The 17,688-nt window shown below is 42.4% G+C and overlaps 1 protein-coding gene across 1 annotated transcript in view; it reads right to left on the bottom strand.

Moving 5' to 3' along the window:
- Positions 1-17,688, bottom strand: part of arhgap42a (Rho GTPase activating protein 42a) — a 111,021-nt gene that overhangs the window by 84,995 nt on the left and 8,338 nt on the right. The window contains exon 2 of the mRNA XM_060936107.1: positions 961-1,056. Within this exon, the coding sequence (XP_060792090.1) occupies positions 961-1,056 (96 nt within the window). The remainder of the gene's footprint in view (positions 1-960; positions 1,057-17,688) is intronic.

Raw genomic sequence — 17,688 nt, 5'->3', positions numbered from 1 at the left:
AAGCCATTTTTGGTCTCCAGCATTTCTTTACATGTGCCTAAGACTTTTGCACAGTACTTTTGTCAGTTTATTGTCAGTTCATGAGTTTATGATTAAGTATGAGTTTCAAATGAAAGACTGGAGTCAATGATCACCCCAAGGTCTTTTACTGCTGCATGTGAAGAAACAGAAAGGCCATCGAGAGTTATTATGTAATCAGAAAACCTACTTCTAGCTGCATGTGGTCCGAGTAAAATACTTCTGTCTTGTCAGAGTTAAGTAGAAGGAAGTTAATAAGCATCCAGTGTCTAACGCCCTTTACACATTCCTCAATTTTATTAAGCTGCTGTCTCCCATCTGGCTTTGCAGAAACATACTCAAGATGAATAAATAACTAAATTTATTTATCCCTGATCATCTCCAGGATATTAATCTGCAGGCAACACGTTGTCCCAGTGGGATGAAAAGACAACACTGTTTAGCGCGGAATAACGCTGAGATTGGTGCATGGTGGTGCTAGTGGCAGCACCAATGGCCAGGATTGTTTTCAGATGTGTGTCAGACAGAACGGGTCTGCGACTTTGACAGCTGCATAGCTCAGAATGAGAACATGGAAATGAAGTAACAGTGACCACAGAAATCTCCCTCAGAGCTCAGCTGACACCTACACACTTTAATTAAGTGTTAATTCCATTTGCAGGAACTTGGATTGAATTAACGCCTCCAGAATTAATTGATATCCAGCTGCTTTGAAATGAACACAGTAACTGTGGTTAACACTGAGGATTTTACCCTGAGAGCACTTTTTTTTTCTTTCTCCAATGTGGGTTGTTTTAATATGGAAACTGTGATAAATATCACATGTATACTGCTTTCAGCATCACCTGATTATGCGATTAATCTCTGTGGTGGAAAGTCATACAGATCATCCTGCTATGAGAAGCGTGTGAGATCGCACCAAACTGGTGGTTAGTCACTTACCAATGTTAATCTCATCATCGGTTTCTGCGTCGCCGATGCATTCAAACTGAAAATCCTGAAGAGATTGTGAAAACTTCTGCACAGCTGCAGAAAGATCTGTAAAAAAGAGCCATTGTTGTATCAGTATATCTGTCATCAGAGCAGTTCATCTCGTGAGCTACATTTTTTCCAGTAAAACATTCCTGGAAACTAAAAATACACTGATATTTACTACTAATAACAGATTTTGAATAGGAATCTCAGGAACTTTCCCGTTCTTCGCTGACAGGAGTCGAACCTGATATGGTCTTCTGCTGTTCAAGCCCATCTGCCTCAAGGTTCTGCATGGTGTACTTTCTGAGATGCTTTTCTGCTCACCATGGTTGTAAAGAGTAATTATTTGAGTTACCATAGCCTTCTTGACAGCTCGGACCAGTCTGGCTATTCTCCTCAGACCTCTCTCATCAACAAGGCATTTCCGCCGACAGGACTGCCGCTTAGTCAGTGTTTTTTTGTTTTTCCACACCATTCTGTGTAAACCCTAAAGACTTTCCCATTCGTTTGTTAAGCAGGCATTTGAGTAGGAGCCATGTTGCCATGGCACAGAGCAGCGTGCCAAGTGCAGTATGGGCAAAGAATGAAAGAAGACAGTGTGAGCGCATGAAAAAAGGAGAAGGAAGTCACCCCAGAACATGCATCAAATCAACGTGTATATAAATGTTATACTTTTTTTTTAAAGAAATATGGTGACCCAATCATTAGAAACAGGTAACATGTTCTGATTAGACACATTTATATGTGAGATAAAAATGAAAAATCACTATACTTTAGGTTATACATTGAAAAGCTCCAGCACCAAAACTCCAAAATATCACGTATCTGGACAGGATATGGATATTTTGCCATGTTACCCACCATTATGCTAGAGATAACTCTGCTTAGGCTGAATATGTTTAATGAAGAGATACAGTGTCTTGCAAAAGTATTCATCCCCTTTGGTGTTTTTGCTGTTTTGTTTCATTACAAGCTGGAATTAAAATGGATTGTTTGGAGGGGCAATTTAGAGTCACCAGTTAACCTAACCTGCATGTCTTTGGACTGTGGGGGAAACCGGGGCCCCCGGAGGAAACCCACGCGGACACGGGGAGAACATGCAAACTCCGCACAGAAAGGCCCTTGTCGGACACGGGGCTCGAACTGTCTGTGTCTATGTGTCAGCCCTGTGATGACCTGGCGACTTGTCCAGGGTGTACCCCGCCTTTCACCCGTAGTCAGCTGGGATAGGCTCCAGCTTGCCTGCGACCCTGTAGAAGGATAAAGCAGCTAGAGATAAATGTTTGGAGGGGTAGCACCATTTGATTTACACAACATGCCTACCACTTTAAAAATACAAATTGTCTCTTTATTGTGACACAAACAATAATTAAGATTAAAAAAAAAACAGAAATCTGGAGTGTGCATAGGTATTCACCCCCTTTCGTATGAAACCCCTAAATAAGAGCTGCTCCCACCAATTCACTTCATAAGTCACATAATCAGTTGATTAAGATCCACCTGTGTGCAATCAAAGTGTCACATGATGTCTGTATAAATCAACCTGTTCTGGAAGGACCCTGACTCTGCAACACTACTAAGCAAGCAACATGAGAACCAAGGAGCCTCCAAACAGGTCAGAGACAAAGTTGTGGAGAAGTATGGATCAGGGTTGGGTTATAAAAAATATCCAAACTTTGAATATCCCAGGGAGCACCATTAAATCCATTACAGCAAAATGGAAAGAATATGTCACCACTACAAACCTGACAAGAGAAGGCCGTCCACTAAAACTCACAGACCGGGCAAGGAGGGCATTAATCAGAGATGCAACAAAGACACCAAAGATAACACTGAAGGAGCTGCAAAGATCCACAGCGGAGATGGGAGTATCTGTCCATAGGACCACTTTAAGCCGTACACTCCACAGAGTGGGGCTTTATGGAAGAGTGGCCAGAAAAAAGTCATTGCTTAAGAAAACATGTTGAGTTTGCCCAACAGCATGTGGCAGACTCCCCAAACACATGACATGTCTGGTCAAATGAGACAAAAATTGAACTTTTTGGTTATCATGGGAAATGCCATGTGTGGCGCAAACCCAACACCCTAAGAACACCATTCCTCCAGTGAAGCATGGTGGTGGCAGCATCATGCTGTGGGGATGTTTTTTATCTGCAGGGACAGAAAAGCTGGTCAGGACTGAAGGAAAGATGGATGGCACTAAATACAGGGCAATTCTGGAGGAAAACCTGTTTGAGTTAGCCAGAGGTTTGAGACTGGGACAAAGGTTCACGTTCCAGCAGGACAATGACCCCAAACATACTGCTAAAGCTACACTGGAGTGGTTTAAAGGGAACCATTTAAATGTCTTGGAATGGCCTAATCAAAGCCCAGACCTCAATCCAATTGAGAATCTGTGGCATAACTTGAAGACTGCTGTACACCAACGCAACCCATCTAACTTGAATGAGTTGGAGCAGTTTTGCTTTGAGGAATGGGCAAAAATCCCAGTGGCTAGATGTGCTAAGCTAATAGAGACATACCCCAACAGACTTGCAGCTGTAATTGCAGCAAAAGGTGGCCCTACAAAGTATTGACTTTGGGGGGTGAATACCTACGCACACTCCAGATTTCTGGTTTTTCATCTTAATTATTGTTTGTGTCACAATAAAACAACAATTTTCACTTTTAAAGTGGTAGGCATGTTGTGTAAATCAAATGGTGCTCAACCCCCCAAAAATCCATTTTAATTCCATCTTGCAATGCGACAAAACAGGACAAACACCAAGAGGGATGAATACTTTTGCAAAACACTATACTTAACAGTTATTCCTCAAAATCGAGTCGTACATGAGCTGATAGCTGATGAGGCGCGGCGCACTGAGTGAGCTATAAACCATGTACGACGAGATTGGATGGAATAACTGTTTTATTATATCCACATTCACTGGATTTTGAGAAACACAGCATTTTCATTTTTTGCAAATTCAATAAATAAAAACTTTATACAAAAATGCCCGACAAAATAATTTCTGCTTAGAATGTAAACAAACCAGTGAAATGACAGGAGCAATTTGTGAAAAATGCTATAATAATAATTCTTGAAAAATAAAAGATACATTCTTACCATCAAATACTTTTATTCCATATTTTGTTGCTTTTTTGTATTTTTTGGGGTTTCGTTTTCGAGTAGTTTTTATTTCATCCTTGGTTGGTTCAGCAACACACTCCGCCATTTTTTTTTTCTTGGCTCATGGTATATGAGCTGATAGTGTAGTAGTAGAGTAGCCAATCAGAGCGTGCGATTGCTCATATCCAGCGAATGTGGACAGAATAATTTCAGTTATACAGTCGTATTAGGTGCAGTTAGATGTTAGCTGCTGATTTCTATTCGCTCTGAATGTATACCTGAAAACGAGACTGTCGGCGCAGCTGTTTGAAAGTTTTACCTAATAATTCGTTTACATTCTTGACGTAGTTTCGTTTTGTTTGGGTTTTCCTTAAAAGTCCGGATATTGCAATTAGGATAAGTTAAGCTTTCGCTGTGTAAACCTGTGAGCACGTTTACTTTACTGAAATGAAACAGACAAGGAAAAGATCAAAAAGTCACTTCAGAAACAAAACCAAACCAAAAGCATCTCCTTCATTCAGGTCATTTCTTCAGATTCATACCAAAACAATTGCAGAATGTATTTAAAGTACACAGAATATCTGACGTTCATATAAATGTTGAAGAATATTATACTACAGTGCTGTTGAATTCTCCAATCTGATTGGTCAGAAGGTGATTCATTTTCTTTAACAGCAGGCCTGACAATACTTAAGATGGTGCAGTTTTCTGTCAGGAGATGCTTATTTCACATTTAAGGAAGGAGTTTCCAGCGTCAGCTCCTTGTAACAATCTGCGTAAGGATTTTTCTTTAGGATCGAATTATTTGCAGTTTCTCTGTAACATGACAAGCTGCATTTTTTGCCTCATCTTCAAGAGAGAGAAAAAAGGGAAGAGCAGTTTATAGCTGCTATAATGTAAGTGATAACAGGAACTGACTCGTTTCCTAGATAGCTCAGCACAACAAATAACAACAGATGTAAACAATCTATTTGCGTTTTATTCCCTACTTAATGTAAATCGATTTCCAGAACCATTTCCCATGCTTGTAATTGTAGGTACATTCATAGAGGTGGGAAGATAGCAGATTTAGGGAATGGAACAGGAACGTTCATGTTCAAAGCACGTGTACACTTTCAGTGCAGTGGCGGCTCAGTGATTAAGGCACTGGGTTATAGATCAGAAGGTTGAGGTTCAAGCCCCAAACACCACCAAGCTGCCACTGTCAGGTCCTTGAGTAAGGCCCTTAAGGGCCCTTCCAGGGGTACTGTGCTCTTACCTAAGAATTCCTAAGAAGTTGGGATATGCAAAAAGAAGAACACTGTTGTATAGTAATGTGATGCTCATGATAACTTGGTCCAAAATATTATCCCTGTAATACAGATATGGGTTTAAAAAACATGTACCATGTTTTGTAAAAAAAAAAAAAAGACACGCAAAGAACAAAATGTTTAAACACTTGTAGTCACCAGACGCATAGCTTTTAAGGAATTATCTGTATGTCCTGAGGGCGTATTTGTGAAATTTGAAAGAATATAATTTGCCACATTGTTGTGTGTAGCACAATGTCAAGGTTATGTCTACTGACTTTGTAAATCAGTTTGTCCTACACTGACCAAAGCATCAAACTTGTAAAAATATTCTGGCAAGGAAAGAGGTCAAAAACCCAACCACAATTCTGCCAGAAGCTTGTTGATGGCTACCAAAAGGGTCAAGCTGAAACTTGCTAAAGGACGTTTAACCAAATTCAGTATTAGGTTTGCTGTATGTAAATTTTTGACCCTGTATGTATAATTCTGATCCTGTATTCTTTGTTTGCATGTGATGTCATAGCTAATTATGCACGAGGCTTTGAACCGGAAGTGGGCCATGTTGGAGGATATACACAAACTCACACAGCGCACATTTGCTATCGAAGATATGCTTGAGAGGTCGTTATGCTCAAGAATTCATTTTGTTTCTTCACTATGCTATGTTTCTTCGCTTGTGTTGTAATTGGATGCAGGCACAACTCTATTCGAGACAAGGGGACTTAGAAGTTCTTTAGAATTCCAGCAATTATAAATGATCAAAGAGAAAACAAGAGAGTTGTCCATGGAGCGTAGGCATCACTGGCTGTCCAACATAAACCGGGCTGATCTAAGTGATGAGAAAGCAAAAATCACATGAGTCTGCAGTGAACATTTTATCAGTGGTAAGTGCTACAAACTAGTTATTAATGAAAGATCACAATATATAAGAAATATTGGATCATTTAATAGCCTGGTAGTGCAGACACTCGCTGCTGTCAAACGTGACAAAGCCATGATCATCGAGTGCGTGATCCAACAATTAAAGACTCCTACGATTATTTCATTTTAAAAAGAGCTGTATGTAATTTTTGATGAAGCTGCTTTTATTTTGCTTTTTCTTTCCATTAGGGAAACCAGCTGATCGCCACAACTTTACGGATCCAGACTGGGCTCCAACACAAAATATGGACCACAACAAAATCAAAGATGGTACTAAAGCGGTAGCTTGAAATGCTAGGCTTACAGAGCGCAGAAAGAAATGCAAAATTATTGAAGAATCTTCTCAAACGATCACAGAGTCAATCGAACAAGATTCATGTCAATCCCCTACCTCAAACACTGCAGCTTCCTCGCCCGGTGAGTGCTCTTTTATAACTAAATATGTTATGCAGTGTGTTAGATACCTATCTTTTGAAGCAGTCAAAATGATTGTTTTTCAAACAGATTTGAGAAATGTTTCAAGTTTCTGATGCTGAAGAATTCTGAGGTAGTCCTCCTTCTTCATTATTCCATCCACTTTGTGCAATGAACCAGTTCCACTGGCAGAAAAACAGCCCCAGAGCATGATGATCCTACCATCACCACCAGCTGGTACAGCGTCCCTCTGTACATGGTGGTCATTGTGGCCAAACAACGCAATCTTTGTCTCATCTGACCATACAGCTTTTCTCCAGAAGGCTTTTTCTTTGTCCGTGTGGTCAACTTCAAAACTTCAGTTAAGTTTGAAGGTGTCAATTTTGGAGCGGGGGTTATTTCTTGGATAGCAGCCTCTTAGTCCATGGTGATCTGAACTGTAAACGATCCATCAGCTTCCAGTTCATGGCAGGATTGTGCCATGGTGGTTCCCAGGTTGTTTCTGACCATCCAAACCAATTTCCTTTCAGCTGAAGGTGACAGTTTGGGTTTTCTTGAAGCAAAGTGGCTTGGCAAAGTGAATCCTCACAATAACTTGGATACAATTGTTTGAACTGATCTTGGAATTTGCAGTTGTTTAGAAATGGCTCCACGAGACATTCCGGAGTTGTGTACATCTGCGATCCTCATTTTCAGATCTGCACTGAGCTCCTTGTGTTAGGACTTGGACTGTTTTGGCCTCTAGAGGCCGCTGTTATTTCCTTTTTGTGTCATGTTTATTTTGGCCTCTAGAGGCCGCCACTGTTCCTGTGTTTTGTGGTTTTTTTTGTTAATTGCCTGTTAGTCCTAATTATCTTCACCTGTGTCCTTAATTAGTTTGTGTATTTATACCCCTGAGTTCAGTCCTCTTGTCACGGAGTCTTTGTGCTGTTATGTTTATCTCCAGTTTCCTTTGTACTGTGTTTTGTGGATCTTCTGAGCTTTTGCATTTTTGCCTTTTTCTTTTTGAATTATACTCTTTGTTTTTTTTTTTTTTTTTTTTTTTTGCCCTGGATTGTATATAGTGTACATAGTATAAATAAACCTTTTGTTACTTTTTCTACTTCCGCCTCACGCCTCTGCATTTGAGTCATTCCCCTGGTGGCCAAGTGGGGGTTTGCTGGATCATCACACCAACGAACCAGGTTCGAATCCCAGCAAAACCCTAACAGAAAGACTCCGTCATGACCGACTCAGCAGAGGCTGCTTCAACTGTCTACCCGGCCAACCTTCAGGGAATTATGGCAGCTTTGACACGCTTTGGAGCGACCATGGATGCTCATAGACGTACGCTCACCAGCCAACGTGAGGCCCTTGCTCGCCACGAGGAACTGCTTCAGCAAATTGGGAAAACCCTGGCACAGCTGACATCTCTGCCTGCATCTCCTGCTCCTGATCCAGTTCCTGCTCCTGATCCAGCTCCCACTCCTGCTCCAGTGCCTCCTGCCATGCTGCCTTCTTCACCTCGCGAACCCAGCCTTCCTGCACCACAGAGGTATGACGGCAAGCACAGTGAGTGCCGAGAGTTCCTTACCCAGTGTCAACTCACCTTTGAGCTTCAGCCTACCACCTACACTACGGATCGCCGCAAGATTGCCTTTGTGATCACCTTATTAGCTGGTAAGGCGCGAGCCTGGGCTACTGCTATCTGGCAAAGACAGGGACCTGAGTGCTTTGATTTCCAGCTGTTTTCTGAAGAGATGCTTCGGGTCTTCGATCAGGCAGACATCAGTACCGACGCAGCCCGAAAGCTCATGTCCATCCGGCAAGGAGGAAGCGTCGCAGATTACGCCATCTCGTTCCGAACACTCGCAGCAGTAAGTGGATGGAACGAGACTGCCCTGGTGTCAGCCTTCCACCATGGTCTGTCTGACTCCATCAAGGATGGTCTGGCCTCTATTGGATGCCCAAGTGACCTCGAAACCCTCATCTCACATGCTATTCGTCTGGACAACAGGATGAGAGAACGCCACCAAGCCTTGAGCCCCCCCAGCCTCCCTACCTCTACCTGGAGACCGTCTACCTCCTTCAGTGACTGTCCAGAACCCATGCAAGTGGGTCGTACTCGCCTCTCCGCATCTGAGAGGGAGCGCAGAAGGAGGGACAAGTGCTGCATCTACTGTGGCAAGCCTGGTCACTTCCGAGCATCATGTCCCGAACTCTTGGGAAAAGGACCGCCCCGTCCAGCCGAGGGAGGGTTGTGACGGGGCCTACCCTCTCTCCCGGACTCCCTGGCCAAGGAATCTACATCCCGGTCTCCATCTCCTGGGGTGAGTCTGTCCACTCTTGTCAAGCTTTGATAGACTCAGGGGCGGCTGGGAACTTTATGGATATTCACTTCGCCCAAAGCATCAATATACCTACTGCACCTCTTGAAGTCCCTCTGTCTGTCTGCCCTCGATGGCCAAGCGTTAGGTGATGGAAGAGTCACTCAAGTTACTTCTCCAGTCTTCCTCCAGTCTCAAGGTCACAAGGAAGAAATATCCCTGCACCTGATTCCTTCACCTGAGTTCCCAGTTATTCTAGGCCTTCCTTGGCTTACTCGCCACAACCCTCGCATAGACTGGGTAACAAGCCAGGTTGTGGAATGGGGCCCTGCATGCCATGCCTCTTGTCTGCTCTCTAGCTCTCCTGTGTCTCCTGCCGAGCCCCCTGATCTCACTGAGTTATCTCAAGTTCCCACAGAGTACTGGGATCTCAAGGAGGTATTCAGCAAGAGCAGGGCCGCCGTTCTTCCTCCGCACCGGGCCTACGACTGTGCCATCGACTTGCTCCCTGGGACTACCCCTCCTCGTGGCAGACTGTTTTCCCTCTCTCAGCCAGAATGCAAGGCTATGGAGGAATACCTCAAAGACGCCCTGGTCTCTGGGTTCATTCGACCCTCCACCTCACCTGCTGGTGCCGGCTTCTTCTTTGTCGGCAAGAAGGATGGGGGGCTTCGACCATGTATTGACTACAGGGGCCTGAACAAGATCACTGTGCGCAACCGATATCCCCTTCCGCTGATGTCCACTGCTTTCGACCTGCTCCAAGGCACCACCGTCTTCACCAAGTTGGACCTACGGAACGCATACCACCTCATCCGTATCCGACAGGGAGACGAGTGGAAGACTGCCTTTAACACCCCGTCTGGGCACTACGAATACCAGGTGATGCCCTTCGGACTCACCAACGCACCAGCTGTTTTTCAGGCCCTAATCAACGACGTCTTAAGGGACATGATTAACCTGTACGTCTTTGTCTACCTCGATGACATCCTTATCTTTTCCAAGACCGTGCAGGAGCACCGCCACCATGTCCGCCAGGTTCTCCAGAGGCTGCTACAGAACAATCTGTTCGCCAAGGCCCAGAAATGCGAATTTCATGTTCCTGAGGTCTCCTTTCTGGGATTTATTGTACGGACAGGCCAACTCCAAATGGACCCTGCCAAGACCCTGGCCGTCCGGGACTGGCCTACTCCCAAGTCCGTTAAGGAGGTTCAGCGGTTCTTAGGATTCGCTAACTTCTACCGCAAGTTCATCAGGAACTTCAGTTCTGTGGCAGCACCCATGTCAGACCTCACCAAAGGGACAGGTGGATCTTATGGCTGGTCTCCTCAGGCAGAAAAGGCGTTCAAAGACCTCAAGGCCCGCTTCTGCACGGCACCCATTCTGGTCCTCCCGGACACCTCCCAACCATTCATCGTGGAGGTGGACGCCTCGGACAGTGGTGTCGGCGCGGTACTCTCTCAACGTTCGGAAGGAAAGCTGCACCCCTGCGCTTACTTCTCCCACCGCCTGAGTCCTGCGGAGTCCCGGTACGATGTGGGGGATCGAGAACTGCTAGCGGTCAAACTGGCCCTTGAGGAGTGGAGGCACTGGCTGGAGGGAGCGCAACATCCATTCCTGGTTTGGACTGACCACAAGAACCTGGAGTACCTCCAGCAAGCCAAGAGACTGAACCCTCGACAGGCTAGGTGGGCCCTGTTTTTCAGTCGGTTTGACTTCACCCTCTCGTACCGTCCCGGCTCCAAGAACACCAAACCTGACGCACTGTCCAGGCTGTTCTCTGCCACTAACAGGGAGAATGAAGTCGGGCCTATTATCCCGGTGTCCCGGATTGTGGCCCCTGTCCGCTGGGGTATTGAGGAGGCTGTTCGACGAGCCCAACGCCAGGACCCCGGTCCTGGGACGGGGCCACCGGGCCTCTTGTACGTCCCACATCAAGCCCGGGCCAAGGTTCTCCAGTGGGGTCACTCTTCCCCTCTCACCGCCCACCCGGGAGCTCGGAGGACCCTGGACTTCCTGAAAAGACGCTTCTGGTGGCCTAACATGGAGCAGGAAGTAAGGTCATTTGTCCTGTCCTGTGAGGTTTGCACCAGAACCAAGAACCCACGACAGCGTCCCCAGGGTCTCCTGCATCCTCTGACCATTCCCCGGCGTCCCTGGTCCCACGTGGCAGTCGACTTCATCACGGGTCTCCCTGAGTCACAAGGTAACATGGTCATTTTGGTCATTGTTGACAGATTCTCCAAGGCCTGCCGCTTCATACCTCTGTGCAAACTCCCCTCTGCTCTTGAAACAGCGAAACTTATATTTAATCATGTCTTCCGAGTCTTTGGTCTTCCACAGGACATCGTCTCAGACCGAGGGCCCCAGTTCTCCTCCCGAGTGTGGCACGGGTTCTGCAAGGTCATCGGAGCCACTGCCAGCCTCTCCTCTGGGTTTCACCCACAGTCCAATGGTCAGACGGAGAGGCTCAACCAGGACCTGGAAACCACCCTGCGAGGCCTGGCTATGGATAACCCGACATCGTGGAGCACCTGGCTGCCATGGGCAGAGTACGCCCACAACACCCTGCAGTCATCGGCCACCAAGCTGTCGCCATTCCAGTGCCAATTCGGGTTCCAGCCACCTCTGTTCCCGGACCAGGAGGAGGACGCGGGGGTGCCCTCGGTCAACCAATATGTGAGACGGTGTCGCAAGACCTGGAGCAAGGTCAGGAAGACCCTCATACAGACCTCCAGAACCAACCAGACTCAGGCCAACCGCCATAGAAGACCTGCACACACTTTCCGCCCTGGGCAGCGGGTTTGGCTGTCCACTAAGGACCTTCCGCTGCGGGTGGAGAACAGCAAGCTTGCTCCTCGCTACATTGGCCCCTTCAAGGTGGTGCGCAGGGTGAACCCTGTCTCCTACCGGCTCCAGTTGCCCCGGACTCTGAGGATCAACCCCACTTTCCATGTTTCCCTGTTGCGGCCTGTACTGACGTCTACGTATGCCCCTGCCCCTAGGAACCCTCCACCCCCCCGCATCTTCCAGGGGCAGACTGTGTTCACTGTGCATCGCCTGCTTGACTCCCGCCGGGTCCGCGGCGGGTTGCAATATCTGGTGGACTGGGAGGGCTATGGTCCTGAGGAGCGCTGCTGGGTTCCTGCTCGGGATGTCCTGGATAAAGAACTGTGTCGGGACTTCCATTCGGCCCATCCGGATCGCCCTGGGAACGTCAGGAGACGCTCCTAGAGGGGGGGTCCTGTTAGGACTTGGACTGTTTTGGCCTCTAGAGGCCGCTGTTATTTCCTTTTTGTGTCATGTTTATTTTGGCCTCTAGAGGCCGCCACTGTTCCTGTGTTTTGTGGTTTTTTTTGTTAATTGCCTGTTAGTCCTAATTATCTTCACCTGTGTCCTTAATTAGTTTGTGTATTTATACCCCTGAGTTCAGTCCTCTTGTCACGGAGTCTTTGTGCTGTTATGTTTATCTCCAGTTTCCTTTGTACTGTGTTTTGTGGATCTTCTGAGCTTTTGCATTTTTGCCTTTTTCTTTTTGAATTATACTCTTTGTTTTTTTGTTGTTGTTTTTTTGCCCTGGATTGTATATAGTGTACATAGTATAAATAAACCTTTTGTTACTTTTTCTACTTCCGCCTCACGCCTCTGCATTTGAGTCATTCCCCTGGTGGCCAAGTGGGGGTTTGCTGGATCATCACACCAACGAACCAGGTTCGAATCCCAGCAAAACCCTAACACCTTGGACTTTCCCATTTTACTGTGTGTTGGTCAATTCAATGAGTGCTGTAAACAAGCCCTTTTTATGAAGGCACAGAGAAGCTACCAGCGCCAATCATGATCACTAACAGGAAGTTAAGAAACCTCGGCCTTGGCAAGACATTTTGGAAGTTTCAGCACCTCTGAATTAATAATCTAAGTGAGCATATATAAATTTTTGACCCTGTATGTAGAATTTTGACCCTGTGTTGATTTCAGAAAACCCAAAGAAAATTAAAACTTGTGCACCAAATTCTAGTGGTTTTTTTTTTTTATTAAAGATGTATGCTGTACAATCATTCTGCCACAGAAAAAGAGCAGTTCAAAGAAATTACTGAAAGCCCAAATATTGGCATGACATTCATATCCAAGATGACATTCATGTCAGTGTATGTAAACTTCTGACCACAACTGTAACTCCTCTTTACCTTCCAGTCTGGACTCTTACCACTGTATATCTTACCACTGTGTATATGTATGTCTGTTGTATATCCTCCAACATGGCAGCGGTCAATGACGCAAGCAGTTTTGGTCACGTGGTTGCAAACGAAGAATTGATTTTAGAAAAAACCCAATTTTTTTCTATGAAAGATGTACAGTACTGTGCAAAAGTCTTAGGCACATGTAAAGAAATGCTATAGACCAAAAATGGCTTAAAAATAATGAAATGAAAATGTTTCATTTCATTAAATTTTTCATTTCATTAAAAAAATGTTTCATTTCATTAAAGTTTTAATTTCATTTTAAAAAATTACTATAAACAGCAGTAAGCCATAATAAATTAAACAAAGTCAATATTTGGTGTGAGACGACCCTTTGCTTTAAAAAAAACAACCAAAATAGTAGTTTCAGGTACAATGAGTGCAGTTTTATAAGGAAATGAGCTGTAGGTTTTACTGAACATCTTGCAGAACCAGCCACAGTTCTTCTGGACACTTTGACTGTCACACTTGCTTCTTAATTTTGCACCAAAACCCAGCAACATTCATTATGTTTTCTTTTTTAAATCTGAAAAGTGGTCTCTGATGTAATATGCTACTCAGATACAAACTTTTTTTTTCTGTAACATTTAATTTTGTGCTGGAAAACGAACTTTTGGTCTCTAAAATGTTTTTTGTACTGACTCAACAATGTAGACGTCATAAAATAGAACGTTTGTATGAAAAAAAAAACAGGGTGCCTAAGACTGTTGCACAGTACTGTATGTTGTACAATCATTCTGCCACAGATAAAGACCAGTTCAAAGAAATCACTGAAAGCCCAATATTGCCATGACATTCATGTCCCTGTATGTAAACTTATTAACCACAACTATATCCTAACGTTATCGTGAATGATTCCACACAAGGAAAATGCATGGAGATTTGGAGTGATGAAATAAATGTAGACTTCTGAAACAATTATAACACAAAAATGATGTATGAAAGGCCAACTTATTCATTAAAGTCATTCTGTACATTAAAGACCAACACGTCATATTTTATTCTTTATAGTTGCATGTAATGTTGTGGAACATCAAAAAAAAAAAACAAGTTAGTTCCTGTTATCACTTATGTTAGAGTAGCAATAAACACTTGTTCTTTCATTAGCCTCTTTTTTTTCTCTCTCAGGAAGTTTGTAAGACAAACAATCCAAGTCAAGCTTTTCATTCTGAAGAATTTCTCTTTCTCTTTACCTCTGACGGTTACAAAGCGCTAACACTGGAAACTCCTTCCAAAACCACTAAGAAAACATCCACTCATCTACCCATTAGCACATTTTAAAATTTTGTTTGTGTGATATTCACGATACAAGACACCTGAATGAGCTGTTCGTATAGAACATATGAGAACAAGTGCATGAATATAATCCTGTGATTCAGATAGTAAAGGGTCCTTAGCTTCCTCAAAGTTCCTTTGGAAACATTTTTATGGAAAATACTCATCTGTAATATTCTACATAAAAACTTCATACAGAAAAAGGTTCCCTCAGAGGGATAACTAAAGCTTTACTCTTTAGAATGTGCTTTGTAATAATAATGATTCTGTGTTAATTCAGCATGAATAATCAATGCATTATTACACAAGCTATACCATCTGCATCGTTTTAATTATTTGGATATATGAATAGTGAGATTCTTAGGCCTTTTGAAGAAATGTTTATTTATTTATTTATTTATTTATTTATTTATTTATTTTTCAGTGCAAGATAATAGATTTGGTCTGATCTGAGGGATTATCTAGTCCCTTATTATTCCTTGAATCTCAAAGATATTTAATGGTTATTCCACGAAATCGAATCATATACGAGCTGCAGGGGCAAAGACAGGTTTTTAATTTGGGCACCATGACGAGCGTAGCGAGCCAAAAAAATTTTTTTTTTTTACTATTTTCGCGCGTAGCGTGCCGAAAATTTTTGACGTATCATTTTTAGTAATTTTTTTAACCAATTATAAATATATCGAGCAATAAAAATAATAGAAATTACATAATCATGTGCAAGTATAAAGTAGTGCTGTATCTAAAAAGTCAGAAGTTTTCTCCAACATTCTGAATAAATAAAAAAGATAAAAATAGCTCATGAATTTTTTATATGCATGAAAAATGGGAAACAATATGTAATAATCTATTTGCACAGGAGTATGGACAGCAGAGAACTTTAAAATCTCAAACAGTGAAACAATAATGATCTAGAACAATCAAAATATCAAAAATATGGCATATGTATCTGTCTAAATTAAGCTATTGATACATATCGAAAAAGCTAGAATATGTCAATTCAACAATATATCAATTAAAATAAAACAAGATATCAATATATAATATAACCATATAAAATAGTTTGTAGTATGTCTTTACATATATTAATAATAGGTCCAGTAGTATAATTAGTATAACAGTCATTCAACAACACAAAGTTATTACTCTTAGAATTAAATCATTTTCTACAGAGAAATTTGTGTGCAAGATATTTTCTAGCAACAAATACATACTGTAAAACTTATTTATAAACCTCCCCATTCCCCCGCCTGTAGACTTAATAATGCCATCGATTGTGCGTTTTCCATGAATATATGAACTGCTGTTCTTATTATGTGATTTACCAGTTGTCTTAGGTCTACCACGACCCGGCATGACGACCACTTGTCAAGCTATACTATCAACAGTATCACAAACCGACAGCCACGTGTTATCATGAATTGTTGAGAATTTCACAACATAAACAAAGGAAGTATATTTTACAACATTCAGACGTCAGAGACTCAGACACGGTTTATGGTAATCGCTAGACGCATTTCATGTTATGAAGTGACTGAACAACAAATTGAAATATATATGCCAAAAAATGACATTTAACAATAATTTAAAAATATTTTGGGTTCTCCACCCTTATGAAACAGGATTTTTTCTTCTAATTTGGGCGATTTTCGTATGTTCTATTTTGGGCCTTTTGACAAGCCCGTAATTTGGGCGCCGTTATACGTTATGTAATTGGGGCTGTATTTGCCCTTGAGCTGATAGCCAACGAGACGCGTAGCACAGAGTCGGCTATAAGCCATGTACGACGAGACTGAGTGGAATAACTGTTTTATTCTATCCACATTCACCAGATTTTGAGAAACAGAGCATTTTTATTTTTAGTAAATTCGATCCATAAAAACTTTATACAAAATGTCTGAAAAAATCATTTCCGCTTTGAATGTAAACAAACCAGCGAAATGACAGTAGCAATTTGTGAAAAATGCTATAATAATAATACCTGAAAAATGTAAAAAAATTAAAAGATACGTTCTTACCATCAAATACTTTTACTCCATATTTTGTTGCTTTTTTTGGTATTTTTTGGGGTTTTGTTTTCGAGTAGTTTTTATTACGTCCTCGGTTGGTTCAGCAATACACGCTGCCATTTTGTTTTTCTCTCCTCATGGTATATGAACTGATATCCTAGTAGTACAGTAGCCAATCAGAGCACGCGATTGCTCATATCCAGTGAATGTGGATAGAATAATTAACGATTATTCACTGAAGGCGAAGTGAATATCGGTGAATAATAAGCGAGATGAAGTCAAGGTTATTATTCACTGTATTCACTGAGCCTGAGGTGGATAATTGTTTTTGTATAAATACACAGGTGATTATTTTGAAAAAATGGAAAAAAAAATCATACTAAAAAATTATTTATTTCAAACTTCAAAAGAGGCATGCAAATGTAATAACGGTGTTATTACGTAAAGACCAAACTTTGTAGCATCTTTAGTGCTTTTAGAAACAGCATTTTCTTTTGTAATTTGTAATTCTTCCTCACTTAAGGTGACAAAGCTATTGGCTGCCATTTTGCTGAGTCGCTCGAGGTGATTGTCGAGAAATCGTCCAAAATTCTTGACCAATCAGTGTGTGCGGTTTTCTATAATCACCTGTGTATTTGTACTAAAATCTGTTATTACAATAATTATTTTACATAAGAATATGTTGTTAATTTTTCTTTTTATTTTATATGTTACTTTTATACAGACACAAGTTGTTGTTTTTTTTAAAATTGGAAACCAAATTAATCCATATTCTTGATTGGGTTCAATCACTTATCGAACCTTTAACTAAAAACAGCAACAACAACAACAACAACTAGACTGCATTTCCGCAGAGAAAATGCAAAGTGTGCTTGCTCAGCTGTAGCAGAACAGCTATCATGCTAGCATGCCAACATGCTAATGCCAACATGCTAACAATTAGCGTACTAACATGCTAACAGCATACTAACATGCTAAAAGCTAACCTGTTAACATGTTAATGCTAACATGCTAATAGATCTCATCTCATTATCTCTAGCCACTTTATCCTGTTCTACAGGGTCGCAGGCAAGCTGGAGCCTATCCCAGCTGACTACGGGCGAAAGGCGGGGTACACCCTGGATAAGTCACCAG

Source organism: Neoarius graeffei, chromosome 12 (assembly GCF_027579695.1).
Source record: "Neoarius graeffei isolate fNeoGra1 chromosome 12, fNeoGra1.pri, whole genome shotgun sequence".
NCBI classification, from domain to species: Eukaryota; Metazoa; Chordata; class Actinopteri; order Siluriformes; family Ariidae; genus Neoarius; species Neoarius graeffei.
The sequence above is the reverse complement of the archived record's forward strand: the minus strand, read 5'-3'. Positions and strand labels throughout refer to the sequence as shown.